Raw genomic sequence first — 24,018 nt, 5'->3', positions numbered from 1 at the left:
CAATAGCAATGTTATTTACCTATTTGTAATATCACAATTAGTTAAATATTTCTGGAATATTATATAAAACATGAATTTCTGTGATTCAAACGAAAAAAATTATTTTGCCATGTTTGTTTTTTCCAAGTGTGACGTAAACACAAGGGAAATAACTCATAGTTTGAATTTGTCTAAGTTTTTTAGTTTTCAAAAATGAATTACCTCCCCTGCTAATGTGCGCGCCCTTCTTCCGTTATTATGTAAACTGAAATTGCTAATTTCTTTGTAAACTATTTTCCTTAATGATTAAATTTCTACCTTATTGTTTTTTGGAATTTTTTGGATATTTTCATTAAATACATTTAAATTCAGTATTTCAATTTTTGAATTTCGCTACAATAATGGAGAAGAACAAAAATAAACTACTCTTTACATTTTCTTAAAAATTTTAATGTAATTCTATTACACATTAAATTGCTATAATTTTGATGAATAAATTTTAAAAGGTGACATCTGTTTCGGTTATTTAAAGAATATTTGGCACGTGTCCATTACTGTGACAAAACATTTTTTTGTTTTCATTTGAAGATCGCAAAACAGGGGAAGATAATGTAATTTCAGAACAGGGGAAGTCACAATTGTCAACAACAATACAACAACACAAAATAAAACATTAATTATCTGAACATTTATTGAAATAAAATAAAATAAAATTCTAATAACACCAAATAGAAGTTATTTTAAAGTTGTTTGTTTTTGGTTTTTTTTTTCACAAAATTTAAAATTCTGAAATGAATGAAAGTTGTTAAAATGTATGACTTTTAAAATTTTCTAAATAGTTTTGAACAGTCAGTATTGTAATGCGTTTGATTTTCCCCGTTCTTCTGAAATCGAATTATTTCTCCCTGTTTTGCGATCTTCAAATTGAAAACAAAAAAGTTGTTCTGTGATAGTAATGCACAAGTGCTGTAAATTTTTTATCAGAGAATTATTTTTTATGGTCAAAGTTAATATAATATTGTTTTAATAAATTTTTTTTAATTGTTACAATTTTCGATAAATCAAGAAAGAAGAGACATATTTGTTACCTGTATTTAAAAAATATTTAGCTGAGAATGACAATTATTTTTATAGAATAAGTGGCAATTGAAATAATGAATGTACATGAGGGTTAATAATATGAAAACGGCGACGACGACGACAACAACAACAACATCACCACCACCATCACCACGCTTATCGCTCCGTCCGTTATCATGCTGTGCATCCCTAAGAAGGAAAGTGGAATATTCCAATGTCAAAAAAAAAAAAAAAAAAAAAAAAAAAAAAATTGGTGTCGCTGTTGAGGCAAAGCTAATAATGATTTGTCTTTCTTGGCCTTTTGGCCAAGATCAAAGTGTAGTATCTGTTCCGGCAGCTACTGCAAGCAAAGACCATATGTGTGGGCAGCCCCACATATAAGACCTTGGTCAATGTAGGGGCAACCCTTCATACCAATTGTCACTATCCAGCTCCCCTACTTTCCGGGGAGTTGGTCCCCTTTTCCCCTTCACTCCTCACATTAAAAATCGGCATTGTGCCGAATTTGCTCAGTGGGCGAGCAAATAAATACCCCTTTCTTTACCTTTTGGCTAAGATGTTCTTCAGGTGCTATATTTCAATTTCTTCTTTCTCCGTGGAAGAGAAATCCTTTATGACTAAGACAATTTTTTCTCCACGTTAAAAAACGACCCTGGTGTCTAAATCTGTCCCGTGGGGAGACATTGTGAATAGGTACTATGTTTAATGTAACAAAGTTTTAATATTAAAAAAGTAACTGGAAAAAGTTATTTCTGATTTAATGACAAAATGCCCTGGAAATGTCACTTCTGATTAATTATAAAATGCCCTGGAAAATTTCCGTTCTGATTATTATTATTTTTTTTTGTTTACTTACCTCCCCACAAGGGCGGAATGTGACATGAGATCGGTTAAAAATTTAGGGGGAAACCAGCTCCCCAAAAGGAGCACTCTGGTCAATAACAAAAATATAAATTGTATCAGTAATGAAGGATTTCTCCTCCATTAACCAAGACCAAAAAGGGGGGGGGGGATCTAAGTCACTGGAATGCTGAAACTGATACTACACTCAGAAATTCATCTTGAATCAATGGTTGCCTAATCCCTAACCGTATTAATGTTTTTCTGTATTACTTTCGAAAAGCTGCTGAAACAGTTTATGATTTAAACATTACTTTATTTTCAGTATATTTTAAGCAGTGGGTTACGGGATATGAAGTCAGTCCCGGAAATTACTCAAACCGTTTACGATTTAAACATTACTTTATTTCATGTATATTTTTAACTGTGGAGTGGGGGATATTAAACTAGTCTCGAAAATAGGTGAAACCGTTTACGCATTACACATTACTTTATTTACTGTATATTTTTAACATTGGGGTGGGAAATATGAAGTCGGTTCCGGAAATGGCTGCAACCATTTACGTTTTGGACATTACTTTATTCAATGTATATTTTTAACAGTAGGATGGGAGATAAGAAGTCGGTCCCAGAAATGGCTGAAAAAGTTTACGATTTATACATTACTTTATTTCATGTATATTTTCAACAGTGGGGTGGGGATTATGTCAGTTCCAGAAATGGTTGACACAGTTTACTATTTAGACATTACATCATTTCATGTATATTTTTAGCAGTGGGTTGGGGTACAAAGTCGGTCCTGGAAATGGCTGAAACAGTTTACGATTAAAACATTACTTTATTTAATGTATATTTTCAACAGTGGGGTGGCGGACATGAAGTCAGTCCCGGGATTGAATGAGATGTGCAAATATATACTATCAGAAAGTGTCGCCCAGTATTGAATGAGATCGGTGGAAAACATATAGTAGCAAAATACCCAGCATCACCCGGGATCGAATGAGATAGGTGAACGATATATTAGCAGAATATGTGGCGTCACCTAGGATTGGATAAGATAGGAGAAACATATACTATGAGAATACCCAGAATTGATTGATTTGTTTGTAATGAAATAATCAGCCAAGGCAATATATCAAAGTTATTATTTAAGTAAGGGGAAGCGACATAGTGGGTTATAGTCATGAAAATTATTGTCAAAGTTAGTAACATATCCAAGAATTATGAAAAATGATCAAATGTTACTTGATTGGTGTGTTTGTAATGATATAATAAGCCCAGACAATATATCAAATATATTATATAAGTAGGAAGGAGAGGCATAATGTGGGGTTTTAATTATAAAAATTATTGTCGAAATTAGTAACATATCCAGGATTATGAACAAAGATTAAATGTGAGTTAATCAATTGTGTGTTTATAATAAAATAATCAGCCCAGGAAATATATCAAAGTAATTATGTTAGTAAGAGAGTGCGATAAGGATGGTTTAAATTATGAAAAATAATTGTCGAAATTTGTAACATATCTAAGAATTATGAAAAATGATAATATGTTATTTACTGCATTAGTGTGTTTGCGATGAAATAATCAGACCAGACAATATATCAAAGTTATCACACTTTAGTAAGTAGGGTGATGATGTGGGTTAAAATGATGAAAAATGATTGTCCACATTAGTAACATATCCAGAATTATGAAAAATGATGAAATGTGAGTTAATTGATTTGTGCGTTTGAAATGAAATAATCATCCCAGATAATATAACTAAGTTATTATTTTAGTAGTGGAGGGTTGATAATGTGGGTTAAATATATTAAAAATAATTGTCGAAATGAGTAACATATCCAAGAATTAAGAAAAATGATGAAGTGTGAGTTAATTGATAATTGTGTTTTTTATGAAATAATCAGTTCAGACAATATATCAAAGTAATTTTTTAGTAAGAGAGGGTGACGTTGAAATTAGTAACATATACAAGAATTACGAAAAATCAGGAAATGTGATTTAATTGATTGGTGTGTTTATAATAAAATAATCAGCTTGGACAATATATCAAAGTTATTATATAAGTAAAGGGGAAGGAGATAAGGAGAGCTTAAATTATGAAAAATTAATGTCGAAATTAGTAACATATCCAAGAATTACGAAAAAATGATGAAATATTAGTTATTTGATTGGTGTGTTTGTAAGGAAATAATCAGCCTAGACAATATATCAAAGTTTAATAAAGAGAGAAAGGCGAAAATGTTGATTAAAATTATGAAAAATGATTGTCGAAATAAGTAACATATCCAAGGATTATGGAAAATGATTAAATGTGATTTCATGCATTAGTGTGTTTGTAATAAAATAATAAGCCCAGACAATATTTCAAAGTTATTATTTTATTAAGGAGGGGGTGATAATGTAGGTATACATTATGAAAAATGATTGTCGAAATTAGTAACATACCCAAGAATTCTGAAAAATTATGAAATGGAGATTAATTGATTAGTGTGTTTGTTTTGAAATAATCAGCCCAGCAAATGTATCAAAGTTATTATTTTAGTAAGGTTGGGCGACAACGTTGGTTTAAATTATAAAAAAATATTGTCGAAATTAGTAACATATCCAAGAATTACGAAAAATGATGAAATATGAGTTGATTGATGTGTGTGTTTGTAATGAAATAATCAGCCTAGACAATATATCAAAGTTATTATTTTAGTAAGGGGGGCGATACAGTTTTAATAAAAGGGCTAGAATAATATGATTGTGCCTTCCTTCATGCTTAACAGAACGCCCACAGAATTCCTAGCAACAATATATTACATATGAAAAATGCTGCTGTGGAATTTCCACAGGTCCCGCTAGTTATTATTATTATTATCATTATTATTATCATTATAATCATTATTATTATTATCATTATTATCATTACCATTATCATTATCTTTATTATTATTATCATTATTATTATTATCATCATCATCATCATTATCATTGTCATCATTTTCATTATCATCGTCGTCATCATCATCATCATCATCATCATCATCATCATCATCATCATCATCATTATTATCATCATTATTATCATCATCATCATCATCATCATCATCATCATCATCATCATCATCATTATTTACTTACTAGGAGTAGTCACACAAGCCATCATCAAAGATTTCTCCTTGAGAACAACTTGTTGTGTTCTCTGGAGTCTGAGTGACAACAAGTCTCCCCAGCTTTCCGGTACTCCACCTCTTTCGATAACCTTTGCAGATGAATTTGCGTTATTGCAACAACTGCTTACTCATTGGCAGCGATCATTGATCTTTAATGGAATTTGGGTGACACTAAAATTCCCCAAGGTCCCAGTCCTCTTTGCATTCAACCAGCAGAGGTCTGGCTAGTGCTTTCACACCTCGGTATTATTATTATTATTATTATTATTATTATTATTATTAAAAGTAAATAAATGAAAAAAGCAATTATAGAGTTTCAATAGGGATCTCTGTAGTAATTATTTAATTTGTGAAAAAACATATTCATAAGTAGAATACAAGTTATTATTTCAAGAAGCATCAAAAGAACATCAAAGAACTGGAAAATTAAACTTTTTTTTAAGTTAATTTCCTCAAACTAGAAATCTGTTTGATAAAAGTGAACACATGTTTGTCCGGCTCAATTTGCTGTATAAAGAGAAAGTGGGATGAGAGCAACAAATAAGAAAGTGAAAAAAAAAGAGGGTAGTAAGCAGAGTAGTGACGGTTGCTGCTACTGCTGCTTCTTTCAAAGCTTGATACCGGTCAACAATTCAGGATTAATTCTTTTTTTTTTTTAAGTTCTTTGTATCAACTGTTGCTGGTTCTGCTTTCAATACTCAATATACAAACTTGCTTTGTGCGCTCGCTATCATTTTGAAATTTCATTTATATTCTCTACTTGAAATCAAATTTGAAATAACAATAGAATCTTTTAAACAAATTAATATTTTATTTAAAAGTTGAATCAAGATTTTAGTTAGTTATTAGAATTTTTTTAATGCACAAAATGTTATAATTTATTTAGCAGAATGTATTTGTGTGTATGTCTGTGAGAGAGAAGGGAGTGATAGGAGAATATTACATTTACAATTGATTTTTTTCAAGCATTCTAACTACTGTCCTTGTGGCACAGTGGTTAGAGTGCTTGAAAAAAATTAATTGTAAACGTAATATTCTCTTGAAGGTTGAAGGTTCAATTCTCAGTGTGGGCGTCTGAAAAATACAATTGCAAATTACTTAGGACCTCTATCCAGTTATGACTGACGGAACAAGAGCATGCTATCCCCACGGAGTAAATAAAGGGTTCCATTGAAAATTGCGTCCAGATTCCTGAATTCAACAAGATACAGCTAAAGAAGGTCAAAGGTTACATTGACCGAAACATTGTGAAAATGACACTCAAGATGATAATCTTCAACCTTCAGGAGAATATCACTTTTACAATGGATTTTTTTTTAACCCTGATCACTGTGCCATGAGTCTTTGTTTTCTGAAGAATCCAAATATTTTTTAGTCTTTACTTTGAAATGTTTTTTTTTATTTTATATTTTTCTTTTAATTAAATTAAACTGGAATTACATAAGTATTAATCGGAAGGGACTCTTCCTGATTATGCATCTGCAAGACTTTCACTAAACAAAAAGAAATACTTTAATACAAATGAAAATGGTACTCAAGATGAGAACAGTAATTCGAAGAATCCAAATAATATGAACAACCAATTCTCATCTCAAAAATTCAGAAACGTACGCGTTTATCTTGTCCTATATACTAGCAAAAATATACGACCAGAGGGAATTTATACAAAGATGCTAAAAATAATTTTAAAGAAAAATAAATAAAAAATAAATAGAAAAATATTAAAAGATTGTGTGTTGTGGTCTCATAACAACAGAACAGATGCTGCCCCCCTCTGAATTAAGTATTGAAAGATAATAATGATATATTTTTTATTTAAATCGCTTCAGACAAGGCATAAAGCCACTTGATGTAAAGATCTAAAAAATACTACTTCAAGGTCAAAAACTTGCCAACGATAAGCATTAAATGGAATAGATTATGATCTAAAAAGCAGCAGTTCTTCTCTCTTTGTCAGAAATATCGCTCACAGAATGTGAGGACTAAAGACAAAATAAGAAAAGTGAAAGTTTCAGCTTCAGACAGACAGATATCAAATCTTCATTTGTAATAGATATTACATATTTCCCCTCTCCAGTCTCTCCTGCAATGGAATGGTGGTGGAAAAAGGATATCCGAAAAAAATGTGTGTCCTGGTCGACAGATAAGAATCAAGAGAAAGGTCAAGCTAGATTATTTTCCACATCACACTCGAAACTTCCTGTGACGTAACTTCATTCAAACATGTTAACTTAATTTCTGGTGAAAATTTTCACTTTCTACTAAATCCAACACACCCAACACCATATTACTAGTTATTGTAGATATTGAATTTATTTTATAATAATAACTGAGAACATGAAGTTCGCTTGAACCAGTACTTAACATTGTTGAATATGACGATCTGCAATGCTAAACTCCTTATGATATACTCAGTGATTCTTTTTCCCACTTATCTTATGCACCACATAACTCCTTGCATGCCATGGCATCTGAATTCAAACACATTGTCCACATTATAGGTAAGGTCACATGAGATTCTACAACTGAGGACCAACCATTGTTGGCCAGACAACACTGCATTTGCTATTACAAAAATTTCTCTGGGATTTGTTTAAAAGAAGTGACGCAAATCCAACCTTTTTTTTTTCCCTATGAAAAAAAAAATCAGACAAGGCAGGAAGCCACTTGATGTAAAGAACTAAAAAAGAAATATAGTATTAGGTTGACAAGAAGGTTCTTGTGGAATTTGTAATTTTGATTTCAAATGATGCATTTTCAAATAAGTTTTCATTATAATACCTTTACTTTATATATCATTTTATATATCGTTTTTCGCTCTATCTAATCATTTAAATTACAGTCGTTTTAAAACAGTTATGTTTTCTTTTCTGAACGTTATATACAAGATGGAAAAAAGCAATCTCGCACAATTTTCTTATTTCAATTCACGCTAGGCCGAAAAGCTGCTGAAACAGCTCGCGATATCAACAAAGCGTTTGCCCTAGGAACCACTACTGAATGCACAGTGCAATCGTGGTTTAAGAAATTTTGTGGCAGTGACGAGAGTCTTGAAGATGATAAGCATAGTGGTCGACCATCGGATGTTGACAACAATCAATTAAGAGCCTTAGTTGAAGCCAATCCACGCACAAATGTTCGAGAACATCCTTCTGAATTCGATGTAATGTATATGATGATTTCCAACCACTTGAGAGAGATTGGAAAAACAAAAAAACTTGATAAATGCGTGCTTCACGAATTAAAGGACAGCCAAAAGAAATGCTATTATGAAGTGTCACCTCCCTTCTTTTACACAACAAGAATGGCCCATTTCTCAACTGAGTTGTGACTTGCAATGAAAAGTGAGTTCTTTATGAAAACTGGTAACACTCGGTTCAGTGGTTAGACATTAACGAAGCTCCACAACACTTCCCGAAGCCAGAATTGCACCAAAAGAAGAACATCTGACTGTTTGGTGGTCTGCAACCAGTCTAATCTATTACAGTTTTTTTTTAATGCAGATGAAACCATTACGGCTGAAAACAACAAATGGATAAAATGCATCAGAAACTTCAAAAACATTCAGCATTAGTCAACAGAAAAGGCCCAATTGTCTTCCACAACAATGCCTGACTGCATGTTACTAAACTGACTCTGTAGAATTGAACGAATTGGGCTATGAAACTTTGCCTCATCTGCCATAGTCTCCAGACCTTCTCACTTACCGACTACCACTTTTTCAAGCATCTCAACAACTTTTTCTTTATGTGAGAAATGCTCCAAAAACCTAAGCGACATCAAAAACGCCTTCAGCAACTTCATAGCCACTAGAACGCAAGACTTTTATATTACTGGCACAAATACACTTGTTTTACGTTGGCAAAAGTGTGTTGATTCTGATAGTGCTTATTTCGATCAATGCATTTTTGTTTGAGATATGTTCAACTGAATTTAAAAGTTAAAAACCACAAGCTGATAATAATAAATTAAAAAAAAAAAATGATAATAATAAGTAAAAAAAACCTTGATAATAATAAATAAAAACTATGATAATAAAAAAAAAAAAAATAGCCAATAAGCATTAGATGGATAGATTTCAACCCAGAAAACAGCAGTTCTTCCTCCTTTGTCAGAAACATGGATCATAGAATGTGAGGGCTAAAAGACAAAATAAAGGAAGTGAGAATTATGAGACTTCCGAAAGTAAGCTCAATGTAAAGTTTAAGGCGACGTTGTTAGGTGAATAACAATACAGATTGACAACCATGGGCATACCAAGTTCAAATCCAATTAGTTCCATAGTGCTATTTTCACTTAGGGATGTTGGCCATCTTCACGTGGTCCCTCCTGAAAAAATACCAACAACAGAATCAAGTCGGTCAAGAAAGATATTCTATGATAATTCGTATGAATGTACATTACTGCTGAATTGATCATAGCACTGAAACCTTCAGGGTATTGGAGTTTGGCAGAGGTAAGTAATGATGCACACCCCATTAGGCACTTTGTTGATCAGCAGGAACACTTTCGTACTGTCTAACTGAGGCATATTGAACCTTTGTAGGAGGCAGAATCTACACTCTTGCTCCCATATAACATGCTGGCCCTGGCCTAGATATTGGAGTTCAATCTTCACAGCAAGATCTCGTTTTCTGACTGCTACTGAAAAAAAAAACAACAACTTTTTTTCTTCCTTTGTATGTTTAGCATTAGATGGAATATTTGTTTTTTATAGAAATCGCTCCAGACAACGCATGAAGCCACTAGATGTAAGGAGCTAAAAAAATACTACTTCAAGGTCAAAAACTTGCCAACGATAAGTGTTAGATGGAATAGATTCTAACCTAGAAAACAACAATTGTTTCCCTCTTTGTCAGAAACATCGCTCATGGAATGTGAGGACTAAAGGACAAAAATAAGGGAAGCAAGATTTATGCAGCTGCCTACAGTAACCCAATTTCCATGAACAAAGTTTATTTCTAAGAATTTCCAATTTGTGGAACACATTATTACAGGAATACTTCCCTGCAGGCTACAACATGGCTGTCTTCAAATCTAATCTTAACAAATATTTGGGTTATAGTCAGCTAATATACTTCCTAACTTCCGGTGTAGCACTACCAGAAGTGATGACAAGGCAAATCAGTTCCTTCGCTTTTTTCTCTCATACCTAAATTTTCTCTGTGCATGTTCTTTTTTATTACATTTTTCTGATTGTTCTTTTTTATTGAAAAGTTTTTTCTGTCTTATTTTACTTCAAAATTACTGAAATTAGTTTTCTTTTTTTTTTTTTTTGAATTATTGAAAACACTTTTTAAAATCTTTTAAAACTATTTTGGGAATATTATGTATTGGATACGTTTTTTATGATGTTTTAAATTTTATTTCGATTTCAATAATTTTATTTGTTATGTTGATTTCAATAGTTTTATTTTTAAACTTTCATAAACGCATTTATTACATAAATTCAAATAAAAATTTAAAAAAAAATTTTTAAATTAAAAAAAAACAAACTTTTATTTTCATAATTTCATAAACATATATTTCTTATAAAATTTCAAATAAAATAAAAACTTTAAATTTTTTAATTTTGTTATTAAAAGACTAAATAAAGACTAATTATGTTATTTTTATCCGTATAATTTTGTTAAATTTTATTGTAAAGTTTTCAATAATGTCCTTTTCTTCTATTTCATTTCAATAAATCGCTTTGCAATAGAAATACTAAAGAACAATAAAAGTGAACGAACTGATTGACCTTGTCATCATTTCCAATATCAGACACGCCAGAACTTAGGAAGTTAACTGTAATCAATACTAGGAATAAACCGTCTCTATAATACAAACTAAAAAAAATTCTTTTCTACTAATGAATGAATCACTGTTTATCAATGCCCGAAAGTCCACTTGAAGATAAGGCTCAATGAGTTTGTCAAGTAGACAATAAGATACCATCTTGAGGATCGGTGATTATCGTCAAAACAGGGCAAAGTTTGATTATTTAAGAGGATGACTCAACATTTCCAATCCTTTTCATAATTTACCTTTATCCTTGAATATTAAATGACATAACCACATGGACACACTGGTTCCCATTAGATCACTGAAGTTAAGCAACTTCAGTTCCACATGGTTGACTGTTTGGAAATACCAGGCGCTGTATATAGGAGGACCTCAACACCTCCCTGCAAGAACTTAAAAAATCTACCCTCGTTATCTGCCCTGACCGGGATATACATGAAACATGGGACTGCTTGTGAATTTGGTTTTCCCATGAAATTTTCTCCCTTGAAGGAAGCTGATTCACGTCACCTGGATTGAGTGCCACTTTTTTTTTTTTATTCTTCAAGTGGCTTTATGTCTTAAAATGTAGTAACTCATTAGTAAAAAAAAAAAAAAAAAAAAGTTGAATTGAATTTGATTCTTTAAATATGACTTCCTGATAACTTTTGGAGAAAAAAATCAATATGAATGCATAAATTGCTATTCAGTGAGATGCATTATTTTATTTTTATTCATTATGTGAAATTATATATTTTTTATTTATTATTTGAAATTATATATTTTTATTCATTATGTGAAATTATATATTTTTTATTTATTATTTGAAATTATATATTTTTATTCATTATGTGAAATTATATATTTTTATTCATTATGTGAATTTATATATTTTTATTCATTATATGAAATTATATTTTTTTTATTTATCATGTGAAATTATATATTTTTATTTATCATGTGAAATTATATATTTTTTCATCATGTGAAATTATATATTTTTATCATGTGAAATTATATATTTTTATTCATTATGTGAATTTATATATTTTTATTCATTGTATGAAATTATATTTTTTTTATTTATCATGTGAAATTATATATTTTTATTTATCATGTGAAATTATATATTTTTTCATCATGTGAAATTATATATTTTTATCATGTGAAATTATATATTTTTATTCATTATGTGAATTTGTATATTTTTATTTATCATGTGAAATTATATAGTTTTATTTATCATGTGAAATTATATATTTTTATTTATCATGTGAAATTGTATATTTTTTCATCATGTGAAATTATATATTTTTATCATGTGAAATTATATATTTTTATTCATTATGTGAAATTATATATTTTTATTTATCATGTGAAATTGTATTTTTTTCATCATGTGAAATTATATATTTTTATCATGTGAAATTATATATTTTTATCATGTGAAATTATATATTTTTATTCATTATGTGAAATTATATATTTTTTTTATTTTTCAGGTCCAGTTGATATTAGCAGATTATTGTTTTATTGTTGATAAAGCATAAATAAGATCTGCACTGAATCTGTCATGTCAAACTCAGTCACATACATGTTTGCACGAGTTGCCTTCTACCCCAGCTTGTTATATAACTATATTGTGCATCTCATCTCAAAACGACCCTGGTACCATCGCATCGATGAAACGGTTCTGTTTGGTGCTTTACCCTTGAGACAGATGACCAAAGAAGTAAGATATTATGCTATGGATTCCCTTTTTTTCTTCTTTTTTTTTTTTTTTTAAATAATACAGCTAATGCTATAACAAGGTGACCTTCCCAAAATGGAATTGTTAATTAAATTCACTATCTATCCTTCAATGAGGAATAAATAAAGACCTAGTTACTTTGGAAGTCAACTTCTTAAAACATGCTAACATGGCAGCATGTATAAATGACGACGACGACGATGATGATGATGATGATGATGATGATGATGATGATGATGACGATGACAACGACGACGATGAGTCAATCAATCAGCAGATCGATGGAGGAACTGCGACCTTATAAAAATTCCACACCTGGAATCGTTGATAAAATTCACAATCCTTTTTACAATCCAATGATATTTAATTTAAATAAACTTCAGTCTCTACCTGACTTGTCCACCAAATGTCAGTCATAAATGTCCAACAGTCTTTCTTTTATTGCCATTTAATTATAAGCACTCCTGGATACAACATACAAAATCGTCTATGCATCTGACACACTCCTTTCTTGGCACTGCCCTAAATTTGATTGTGATGACACTCTTCAGTGGAGGAATAGTCTCAATATTATTTTGATATTATCTTTTATATAACTCTAATTAAGAAAAATCTTTGAGATTAAGTTTCAATATGTTTGAAGCCCTGTCCAGATCACCTTCCTACTCATGAGACGATCACCAAGGTTTTGCCCAATATCATTAAACAGTGATAAAATGAAGACTGTTGGACATTCATGATGGAAATTTGGTAGAAAAGTCAGGCAAAAACTGAAGTTTATTTACAACTCAATATGGCTGGATTGCAAAATGGATTGTGAATTTTAAAACTTCCATCAATAATATATTTTACATCCACCATTATTTTCTTGAATTGCAGATTTGGCAACTATCGGTTATTTTGAGTTCAGCTTGATTTTGCAATTCATCATTTAAAGACTGACACCTGAACAGCATTTGCAAATTGCAAATTATATGATCAATTTACTGAGAGAAATATTTAAACAAATAATTTCACAAAATGGACCTGTCAACTGGCCACCTCGTTTGTGCAATTTAACCTCATTAGATTATTATCTTTGGGGATTTGTAAAGTCCCATGTCTGTGCTGATAAACCAGGTACAATAGACCACTTGGAAGACAACATTTGTCTCATTATTGCTGAAATACAACCTAATTTAACGTGAAGAGTTTGTGAAAATTGGACCTCCAGATTATGCCATATGTAAACGGGCTCTTGTTTCAGGTCACTGAATGTGAACTTCCCGGGTCACTGGTAACAGGTGTGAACCCTCACACACACATCTTGATCGTCTTTCACAGGGAATTCTCCGTGAGTTCTCTCGTCGCAGCGGGATCTGGTTGGTCGGTTTCAGCGTTGATTTCACCTTCGGGTTGATATGCCATACCATGCTGGAAGTGGAGAGATTTTCATGCACACGAAAGAAAGACAAACTCAGATTTCTCTATTCTAGGAGTTAATTCAACTCAAATTTACAAAATATGATATGAACTTATATACAAATGTCTAATGTTAATTTCTTGCAAAACACACTGTTGAATCTTACTCTCCATGTTTTGCGGTGGCGACGGACAGGGAAGAAGTGTGACAATGACTTTTTGATCAGTATTAAATTCTCTCGAGATCCAGCTTCAACTCTCCAACTTACTGATTTTTTGGCGCAAGTATTCACTTATATTGAGAGGTGATAGGGTAGGTATGGTCGCTCACTAGACCAATTGCCAATCAGTACATCATCCCAGGGGAATTCCCGATTGCCTGCGCGTGTGCTGGTTTCTGCGAACGCTTGCAGCCTTCAGTTCTCACGGCCAGGGAGGTTAATCCTTGACCTCTCGTCTGGCCCCAGAACCGAAATCATATCCATGATGATTTCAAAACGACATCGAATTGTCATATTTCCCCCAACAATAAAAAGTATGTGTCTGTTTTACAAAAGCACAATAAATTCATAACTTAACTCTTCTTTTCAGCAAGGTTATCCGTCGCTGCCCAGGCACGCAATAATACTTAACAGTTAATACAAGCATAGTTGCCCGGCCTTCTTCAGTGTTTCGGGAGTCTTAATCTCCCCTCAGTGGGGAGCTCTACCGATCCCGGAGGTGGTCACGCCACACATATACATGTGAGTCATAGGCCCATATGCCAGAAATGCCAGCTTAAGCAATGATGATTTAAGAGATGTGTGGTTGGAAATTATGCTACTTTTGTTCCACTACAGACTTCTCTCATGGGGGGGTATCCATTGTCATTCATGTAATGATTGTGTAAAGTGAGATAATGTGCCCTTTCAGCTCATTACTGAGTTCAACACAAAAAGCAAATAGATGCTCCCATGTCTCTGCTATATATAGTCATCAGAGGATATCGTCCTTGGTTACTTTTTGTTCAGGGGAGATTACTCCTGGTTACTTCTAGTCAAGGACAGATAACTCTTATACCTATACAATTCAAAACTGAAAAGAGGCTTTAATGTGCTATTAGTAAATCAAATGATGTAAAAATCTCTGCCATTACCCTTCACTCTCTCTTTCCTTCATGACCAGAGTGAATGATTATTTTATTTACTCAAGAATCCATCTTTGAATGTTTGTCATTTTATTTTAAAAAAATTTTTCTTTTTCTTTCCACAGCTGATAGAAAAAGAAAATGTAAAAGCAGTTGTCTCCACAAACTACAACTTTGAAGTGGAACATTTCACTCCTACAGAAGACGTAAGCATTTGCTTGTGTTATTCACTAACAGAGATACCCAGGGTGCCAAACATATACAGGGGGGCGTTCCAAAAGTAATGCCTCCTATTTTTATATTCTGGTCAAATGGATCAGAGGAGATTGCAAATTATGGTGACTGAACTCATGCATTCATGACCTGAACGTTTCATCTGCCTGTTGTAAATATTCATGGTATGAGACACTAAGAAAGAAACCTCTGTCATGGACGTGTCAGAAGCAGAGATGGGTCATTGAATTCCTGACAAAACTGCATTGAGAATGGTGGTTACTATGAAGAAAAGTAAATTTTGGAGCACAAAAGGTTGTTTGTTTTAATGGTACTACTCCCGTCTTTGTAGCTCTTCAACTTGTTGAGTTAAAAAAAAAATAGGAGGCTTTACTTTTGGAATGACCTTTGTATGACAAAGCACGCGCTGGACTCCTATGCACAGCTATTGTTCACTGCTGGCTATTGTGCATTGAGAACGGTGGTGACAATGTAGAAAATACATTCTGGAACAAAAAAGGTTGCTTATTTTAATGATACTACTTCCGTCTTCATAGGTCTTTAACATTTTGAGTTACAAAAAATTAGGAGATTTTACTTTTGGAATGACTTTCATATATAACTGTTTGTTTTATTTTGACAATAAAATCATTGAGTGCTTCTTAACATAACACTCCTCAATAAATTTAATAAATAAAATTCTAATTTTTGGAAATGCTTATTTATTATGTTGATAAAAAAAAAAAAACAGTAACCAAAGTTGGCGCTACTCCTTCCAAAGAAAAAAGAAAAATAAAGAAAAATCTTTATGATGTACGTACCCGTAACAGAAAGAAAATATCATGCATCAAAAATCACATAAATTGATAGAGTAATTTTATTTTTATAAAGAAAATCATGGGAATTTGTAGGCATTACGGTAATGTAAAAACCTGATTTTAAACTATTTCTGAAAAGCTTTTATAAAGGGAGATAACCAATGATGAAATTAAAATTTTCCAACGCCTCTCTCTCCATGTTAAGAATGTTTTTGTTTTTTTTTAATTTTGAAAGAGTTTGAATTATTTGCAATAATCTCCCTGGTTCTTCAAATTATTTGCAAAATCACGTCAAGAGATCATTGATCATCATTTGGTTATAAAATTTTATGTTTTCTTTTTAAAATAAAACTACCTCATCAATTTACGTGATTTTTGATATTCTTTTCATCATAGATACATACACCATAAAGATATACTTTTATTTTATCATGGGAGAAAGTTACGGATTTGCAGCCCAAATTTTACAGAAAAAATTTTAGCAGTTTTTTTGTTTTTTTTATTGCTTAAGATATTCAATTTTTCACTTCGACTCAGTATTTGAGTTGAGAGACACTATTTTCTTACTTATAAAAATAGTCAGAGGCATTAATTGCACAGTTTACCAGTTTCTCTCACTAAATGGTATTGTGCGGCCTGCCCTTTATAAGTAAGCAAATGGGGTCTCTCAACTCTTGAATTCAAAATTGAATATCAAATAATAAAATGACTACTACTGTAAAATTTAGTTACTGTTTTTGGTGAAATTACCCAATAATAGCAAAATTCGGAAAATGAAAAAATTGCTTTAAAAATAACAATGGTATCTTCTGACTATTTGTGTCAATTTCAACTAAAGGCAATTATATTTATTTAATTGATATGTCAGAAACACAGACCGAGTTACCGATATACCGGTAATTTCCAAAAATGCTATATACCAAATTACTGCTAAACTGGTATTTTTCCGACCATATGTTTTTGTGTTGTCAGGGAGCTAAATATAGCTACCCAATCACTGTTTAGCCTTGATTTAGTGCAATCCTAATGTTCTACAAATGGCTTCCTTTGTTTGGGCAGAGTTGTGAGTTGTTTTGTAGACTAAAGTAGCCATAACGCGAGCTAGTGATGAACCAAGCACTTCGACAGGTAAATGAGCAAGACCAAGGAGTTTCATGGTACAACAAATGTTGGATAAAGTGACAAATTCTGATTCAGATGAAGGCGAATTTGATCAGGAGTATGTTTCTGAATCAAGTAACGCTGCTGATGATGAATATATCGATGAAGGAGAAAGTGATGATAATTCTGATGATGGAAATCAGCCTGTGCATCAAGGGGGAATGGCACACAAAGGCTGAATGCTGGCAGCAAAAAGTTACTAATGCGTTTAAATTTTTTTCACAATTTTGCCCGGGAGGTCAGGTACAGAGGCAAATTAGATTCAGTAGCTCAGGTCTGGTAGGGTTAAATATTAACACATTATTTTAAAAAAAGTTTTCGATCTTTATCATAAAAAAAACCCTCACCATATTTTATAGAAAATATGTGACATAATAACAAGGGAAATAACTCAGTTATGCTAAAAACAAGGTATGTAACTCATAATTATAATTGTTAATGCACAATTTGCAGTAAAACTCCTTTAATTTGAACTTCCTCTAAAGTTGGACTTCCTCTCGTTTGGACTTCTTCTAAACCTGGACTTTCTCTAAACTTGAACTGTCTCCTCATTGAAATTGTATTAGCAGATTTAATGCGGAGTTGCAGTAAAACTGTTTACATGGTTTAGTCAGATATTGCACAGAAATGTTAATATTGGTACTATGTAATTAATGTAGATTAGCTATTGATAATTAATTTACACTAACTGTAAATTTTTTTTTCAGATTGCTATATTTAAAATAGTGTAAAACAACCCATCACAATGGCTTGCAACTCTAAAATCAGAGAATACATTTGGTCTAGAAAAAATTCTTGAAACCAAATGGTTACCAATCAACCACGTTGTTCTTAAATCACTTAATGCAAATGATGTTGAAATGTGGGTGCAACAAGATGAGGAAACTACTGATCTATATCCTGAAGGCAGTAATGGTGATGAAAATAGTGACAGCTCCCATTCTCTTGACCCTAATGTAAATAACCAAGAACACTCTGATGAAGTAATATCATGGGATGATGCAGAAAAGTCTATGGAGACGGTTATAAAATTTCTAGAAAAAAGTCCTTACTTTAGTGACAACCATGTTTTGCAAGCAATGTCACTCCGAAAAGATATAATCATAAAGAAGCTACAGAACCAAGAAATTGTAGATTTTCGTGATCGCTTACGGAATACAATGGCAGCGCCTGAGAGCTCAATCGATGAAAATAGAAACTGCAATGAGGCTCATTCAATCAATGAATAAAAAAACTGTATTTTACATAAATGTATGATTTCTGTAGATGATAACTTAGGTAATAAATACCTAACAAGTAAGAGTAGATTTAATTTATTTTCAATGTTTTTGTTCCTGGTAATAATATTTAACAATTCTTACTTGCAATATATCGTAAACTCAACTTAATATATACTTGCAGTATCATATAGCAATGAATTTCATTTACTATTTCTTAATTCTTAGAAAATTAAAGTTAACTGCAGCACATTTTTTTGTCACAAAACTTGAACAACATCCTCTAATTTGAACGAAGCGGATGTTCAAATTATAGGTGTTATACTGTATTTAAAAAATTAGCAATAGTTGCATGCTATTTACCTCCCTTTGAAACTCTGATGTTTTTTTCACCAAACATTTTATTCTTGCTAATTTTCGTCAAAAAATGTTTTCTTTAGCAATTTATTTCCACCTTATCGTTTTTCTTAATTTTTGGATATATTCATTACTGTAACATGGCAATTAAGTAGAGACCATTGTTTTGCCTTGAAATTCGATATTTAAAATTTTGAATTTCGTTATTATAGTGTATTTAGACTCTGTTTTTTTATCACCATAACAAAAATGTATTTCCAAAAATTTTATTTACCAAAAAATCTTATGTCAAAGACACCAATCATTGTAACAAAAATGTTTTTTTTTTTATTGTGCATAAAAAATATGTCTTCATTCCTTTTTATAAAAATGAAAAAAGTTTATGCAGATATAGAGATGCGTCATTGAATTCCTGGCAAAAATGCTTTGAGAATGTTAGTGACTATGTAGAAATATAAATTATGGAGCGTAAAAGATTGCATCGTTTTAATGGTACCACTCCTGAATAGCTCTTCAACGTTTTGAGTTTTTAAAAATGTTGAATATTGGCCAAGAGCGACACCAGAAAATATCCAATGTATGTGCACACATGCATATTCCAGACATCGGCTGATTGCTGATTTTGATGATGCAAAAAAAAAAAAAAACTGGAACAATGTAAACAAAAAGACATCAACCTACATTCCGATAAAGAATTGGGGTGCTGGAAAATTACCTAAAATGGAAACAATGGGACGTCCTACATTTTAACCTGGATTGGAATAAAAACAATAGAACAATGAACATCCTAAATTCAAGGAATGTCAATATAAGAGTAATACAACACAGAGATCGACAGAAAGAGGACAGCCGGCACAAGGCGAAGACATTTCTGATCCGCACAGCACAACACACTTACACCACCACCGTCACTAATACCGACCACTCCGTCATTTCACTGCTGTTTAGTCGATACGTGTAAATAAAGTTGTTTATGTTATCTGTTTGTTTGCTGTGATATTAAAACTAACAGTGTATATATGATTTCGTGTTCATTTGACAAAAGTGCAACCAGAAATTCTATAAATGTTACAAACACATTAGACAAGCTGTTATATAGACCAGTTATATAGATTAGTTATATAGACCAATTATATAGACCAGTTATATAGACCAATTATATAGACCAGTTATATACACCAGTTATATAAACCAATTATATACACCAGTTATATAGACCTGACTAAAAACCAAAAATAGAAGCCTTCACTTTTGGAACAACACTAGTATATTAAGTTGGCTAAAACATTTGTTCATTTGTTTTTTAAATAGATATTAAATCCAAGTTTATGCAATTCATTTTCCACACTCGATTTGGAAATATTATTGACTACATATGTGCCGAGGTCGAGTTGTTAAAAAGAAAATGACTAAAGTCTACTCATAACCAAGGTAGACACATAACAGTAAATGCCAGCAACTGTAACTGGCTTTAATTTCCTTCAAAATCTCTCTTTCATTTTTTTAATATCTTTTTATTACTTTGAACTATTCAGAATTTACACTTATATTTTTTTTTGTTGTTGACAGGAATGGAAACAGCTGGGAATTGATTATTTGCGCTTTCCTGTTCTTGATTTCATGGGTATACCATCACAATCTCAACTGGACGAGGCTTTGTCTTTCATTGAACGACACAGGGAAAAGGGTCATAGTGTTTATGTCCATTGTAAAGCAGGACGAACGAGAAGTGCAACTCTAGTTGCTTGTTATTTAATGAAGGTATGTCCATATCCACTATTAGACCACAACATAATAATTTCCTCCAGTCATTATTCGTACTATCTAGCATATAATTTTTTTATTTTCTCGGATTTTCAAAGTCAGACCCACACAGCATGTATGCTAACCAAATAAACTTTGTTTCTACCATTGTAGTGTAACGGATGATGTACTAAGTAAAATTCAGTTCTAAGTGTCACTCTTCTGGAGGTTGAAGGGTCAATCCTCAGTGCAGGCGATAGATATACAATTACTTTTCATATAATGCATTTCCAATGTATGCCAGTTCCAGCAAATTCATAGCTTTGCTATGATAATTATTTGCTAATATCTTTACTCTGCTGAAAAGAATGCATTCTTTGAAATTCCATGGATTAAGAAAATCTTACTATTTCTTTTTGAGTATCCTGTCAAACAATAAATTCTTGTAAATTATAACTTACAGTCTTTAATTGTGTTCTTTTCCTACATTATATTATATTATGTTATATTATATTATGTTATATTATATTATGTTATATTATGTTATATTATATTATATTATGTTATATTATATTATGTTATATTATATTATGTTATATTATATTATGTTATATTATATTATATTATGTTATATTATATAATATTATATTATGTTATATTATATTATATTATGTTATGTTATATTATGTTAAATTATATTATATTACATTACATTATGTTATATTATATTATGTTATATTATATTATATTATGTTATATTATATTATGTTATATTATATTATGTTATATTACATTATATTATGTTATATTATGTTATATTATATTATATTATATTATGTTATATTATATTATGTTATGTTATACTATTGTATGCATTTTTATTTTGTCTTACAGACTTACAATATTGATGACGATTCTGCGTGGGAAAATATTGTATCAAAACGTACACATGCCAACCTCTTTCAAATACAGAAAGATTTTCTCCACGAGTTTCACCTCAACAGAAATAAACTCGATACATTGTGACAAAGAGTTTATGATCATCTCGACAACTGAACTCCTCTCTATTTTGTACAATTCTAACAATGCTTTAACTGACACATTCTTTGTGTGTGACCTGCACCCTCATAAAGAAATACATTATTTTATTTTGAGTATTTCCTTCTCTTATAGTCTATCGCTCTGGAAGCTATTTGCCAGAGAAGTGTTCTTTTGTTGTTTTTATTTTTTTTTTTTTTTCAATCTTAAGAGAGAAATACAAAATAACCTAAAAACAAACGCCATCTATAGGATCGTTAATAAAATTCACAATATTTTCTGAAACCTGACCATATTTGGTACACACAAACTTCAATGTATGCCTGACTTGTCAATTAAGTTTCAGTCATGAATGTCAAATATTTTGTTTTATGGATGTTCAATGATATGCTGAGACACTTTGGTGTGCATTTCATCAATAGGCGGCGTGATACTGAATGTGGTCCACACTGATCAAATCATAACCTCACAGATAATAATCTAAGTGAGTAGCTGAAATATAATTTTTATCAAAATAATCCTGAACTGAAAAGAACTAGCACAACTAAAATCAAGCCAGTGCCAAGAGAGGAGTTTGCCCAAATTATTGACAATTTTACACATTGTATCTAGATGTTTATATATTATTGGACAGCAAAATAACAAAGATGGTTTAATATTCACGGCTGAAACATAATCAACAAGTAAGACATAAATTGAAATTTATTTTTCCCAAATAAAGATAGTGTTGTCCCATTTTTGGCAGCCCAGAAACTCTTCCTTCCTCTGTTTTGTCTTTTAATCAATTCAACAAATGAGTGATGTTTCTGACAAAGGGGAAAGAAAATGCTGTGCACTCAGTTGACAGTTTTGTGCAAGCAGTAGCTAGAGATGACTAAATCCTCTTTCCACTTTATTCTATTTTTATTGCCATGTCGCTAATAATGGTGCTAGAGTTAAATGCTTTCCTGAGCTGACATTGTCTGCCTGATAGTCAGTGACACAAACCTTCAATTAACTTCTAAGGAGACTGTCCTATCAGCAGGTGCATAATACCCTGGCTGCTGCATTGCTATTTGGTGAATACAAATATGGGGTCCTTTCTGTAAATGCATGATTTCTTTCTAGAAAGGGGGGGGGGCAATGGCAACAATAGAATCTGCAGATTCATATGATATGATAATTGATGATGAGATGATTTAATATTTCGGGAATCTGCCAGAGACACAAAGATGCAATATTTCCAAGTGAATCTTGTCATGGGTATTGCAAACATGCCAGAGAAGGTATCCAGCTAAACAGATGGCATGACATGCATTGCGTTCCCATAAAGGTTTGGAAGAAAAAACTGTAATTAGTTTAAACGAAATATATTGAACTATAATGCAAATACAACAAATGAAGGATGTTGGGATATATTGCGACTGACTGCCACAGGTGCAAGACCTGTGCATAATTTGTATGTTAATGCCAAGAAACATATTCTCCTGATCTTCATAAGTGGAAGGGTTCATTGTTATCTGTAAGGTGGATGCACCACAACAGTTAGATTGTTGAAAAGCATTGTGAATTTTATTAACGATTTAATGGATAATTTTTTTTCTGACGTGGGAGCGTGGGTCACCCAATAAGTTCTGTGTATCATCTTTCAGAATTCTTCACTATGCCAACAACTATGCTAGTACCTGACAAAAGACAAAAAAAAATATAATTGAGAAAGTTTTTCGATTGCACAACTGAAGACTTCGCTCTGACAAAAGACTACTTATTCTTCTTTTATAGAACATCACAGAAAAAGATATCAGACACAAAATGTTTTTTGAATTTTTACAGCAACAGACGTACCAAATCTAACATAAATTTATCTTCAAATTTAAAACAGTTGGATCAAAATAGCATTTATTAAACTTTGATTCTGACTAGCCAATTTCCATTTTTTATTGTTGTACCATGTTATTAACATTAAAATAACATACTTCATTACAGTTTATTAAAAAAAAACTTGATATACTCCCACCTGAACAACTAGTAATATGGAAACATCTTTCATTTGTGAATAAAAAATTTTTCAAAATCAATAAGAAGAATAATCCATACTTTTTATTGAAGAATGTAAAGAATTGTTTCCTTTACAATTAAAATTTCATTTTCTTTTTCTGTATAAGTTTAAAAATGTACAAACGAATAAAAATTAAAAAACTAAAACAACTTACTGCATCCTGGATAACGTTAGAAAGATATTGCTATTGAAAATAAAACTACTTTTACCTAAACTAGATTACACATATATGCAATAATCATAATAAATCAATAATTTGAATTGAATTACAAATTTTTAAAATAGTCTATCTGGACACTCAGCATTGCCTGGTCATATAATACACTT

The 24,018-nt window shown here is 31.5% G+C and overlaps 1 protein-coding gene and 1 pseudogene across 1 annotated transcript in view; both read left to right on the top strand.

Moving 5' to 3' along the window:
- Window positions 1–23,713, top strand: part of LOC145277706 (phosphatidylglycerophosphatase and protein-tyrosine phosphatase 1-like) — a 33,510-nt gene extending 9,797 nt beyond the window's left edge. Inside the window, exons 2-5 of the mRNA XM_080129405.1 lie at window positions 12,332–12,561; window positions 15,232–15,312; window positions 20,442–20,633; window positions 21,510–23,713. Of these exons, the coding sequence (XP_079985531.1) occupies window positions 12,403–12,561; window positions 15,232–15,312; window positions 20,442–20,633; window positions 21,510–21,641 (564 nt within the window). The 5' untranslated portion in view covers window positions 12,332–12,402 and the 3' untranslated portion in view covers window positions 21,642–23,713. The remainder of the gene's footprint in view (window positions 1–12,331; window positions 12,562–15,231; window positions 15,313–20,441; window positions 20,634–21,509) is intronic.
- LOC145278548 (U2 spliceosomal RNA) lies at window positions 1,344–1,469 on the top strand (annotated as a pseudogene).
- Window positions 23,714–24,018: the final 305 nt, after the last annotated feature.

The sequence above is a fragment of the Euprymna scolopes genome, chromosome 6, assembly GCF_053919585.1.
Source record: "Euprymna scolopes isolate OS-2025 chromosome 6, ASM5391958v1, whole genome shotgun sequence".
NCBI lineage: Eukaryota > Metazoa > Mollusca > Cephalopoda > Sepiida > Sepiolidae > Euprymna > Euprymna scolopes.
This window is presented reverse-complemented; position numbering and strand designations above follow the sequence as displayed.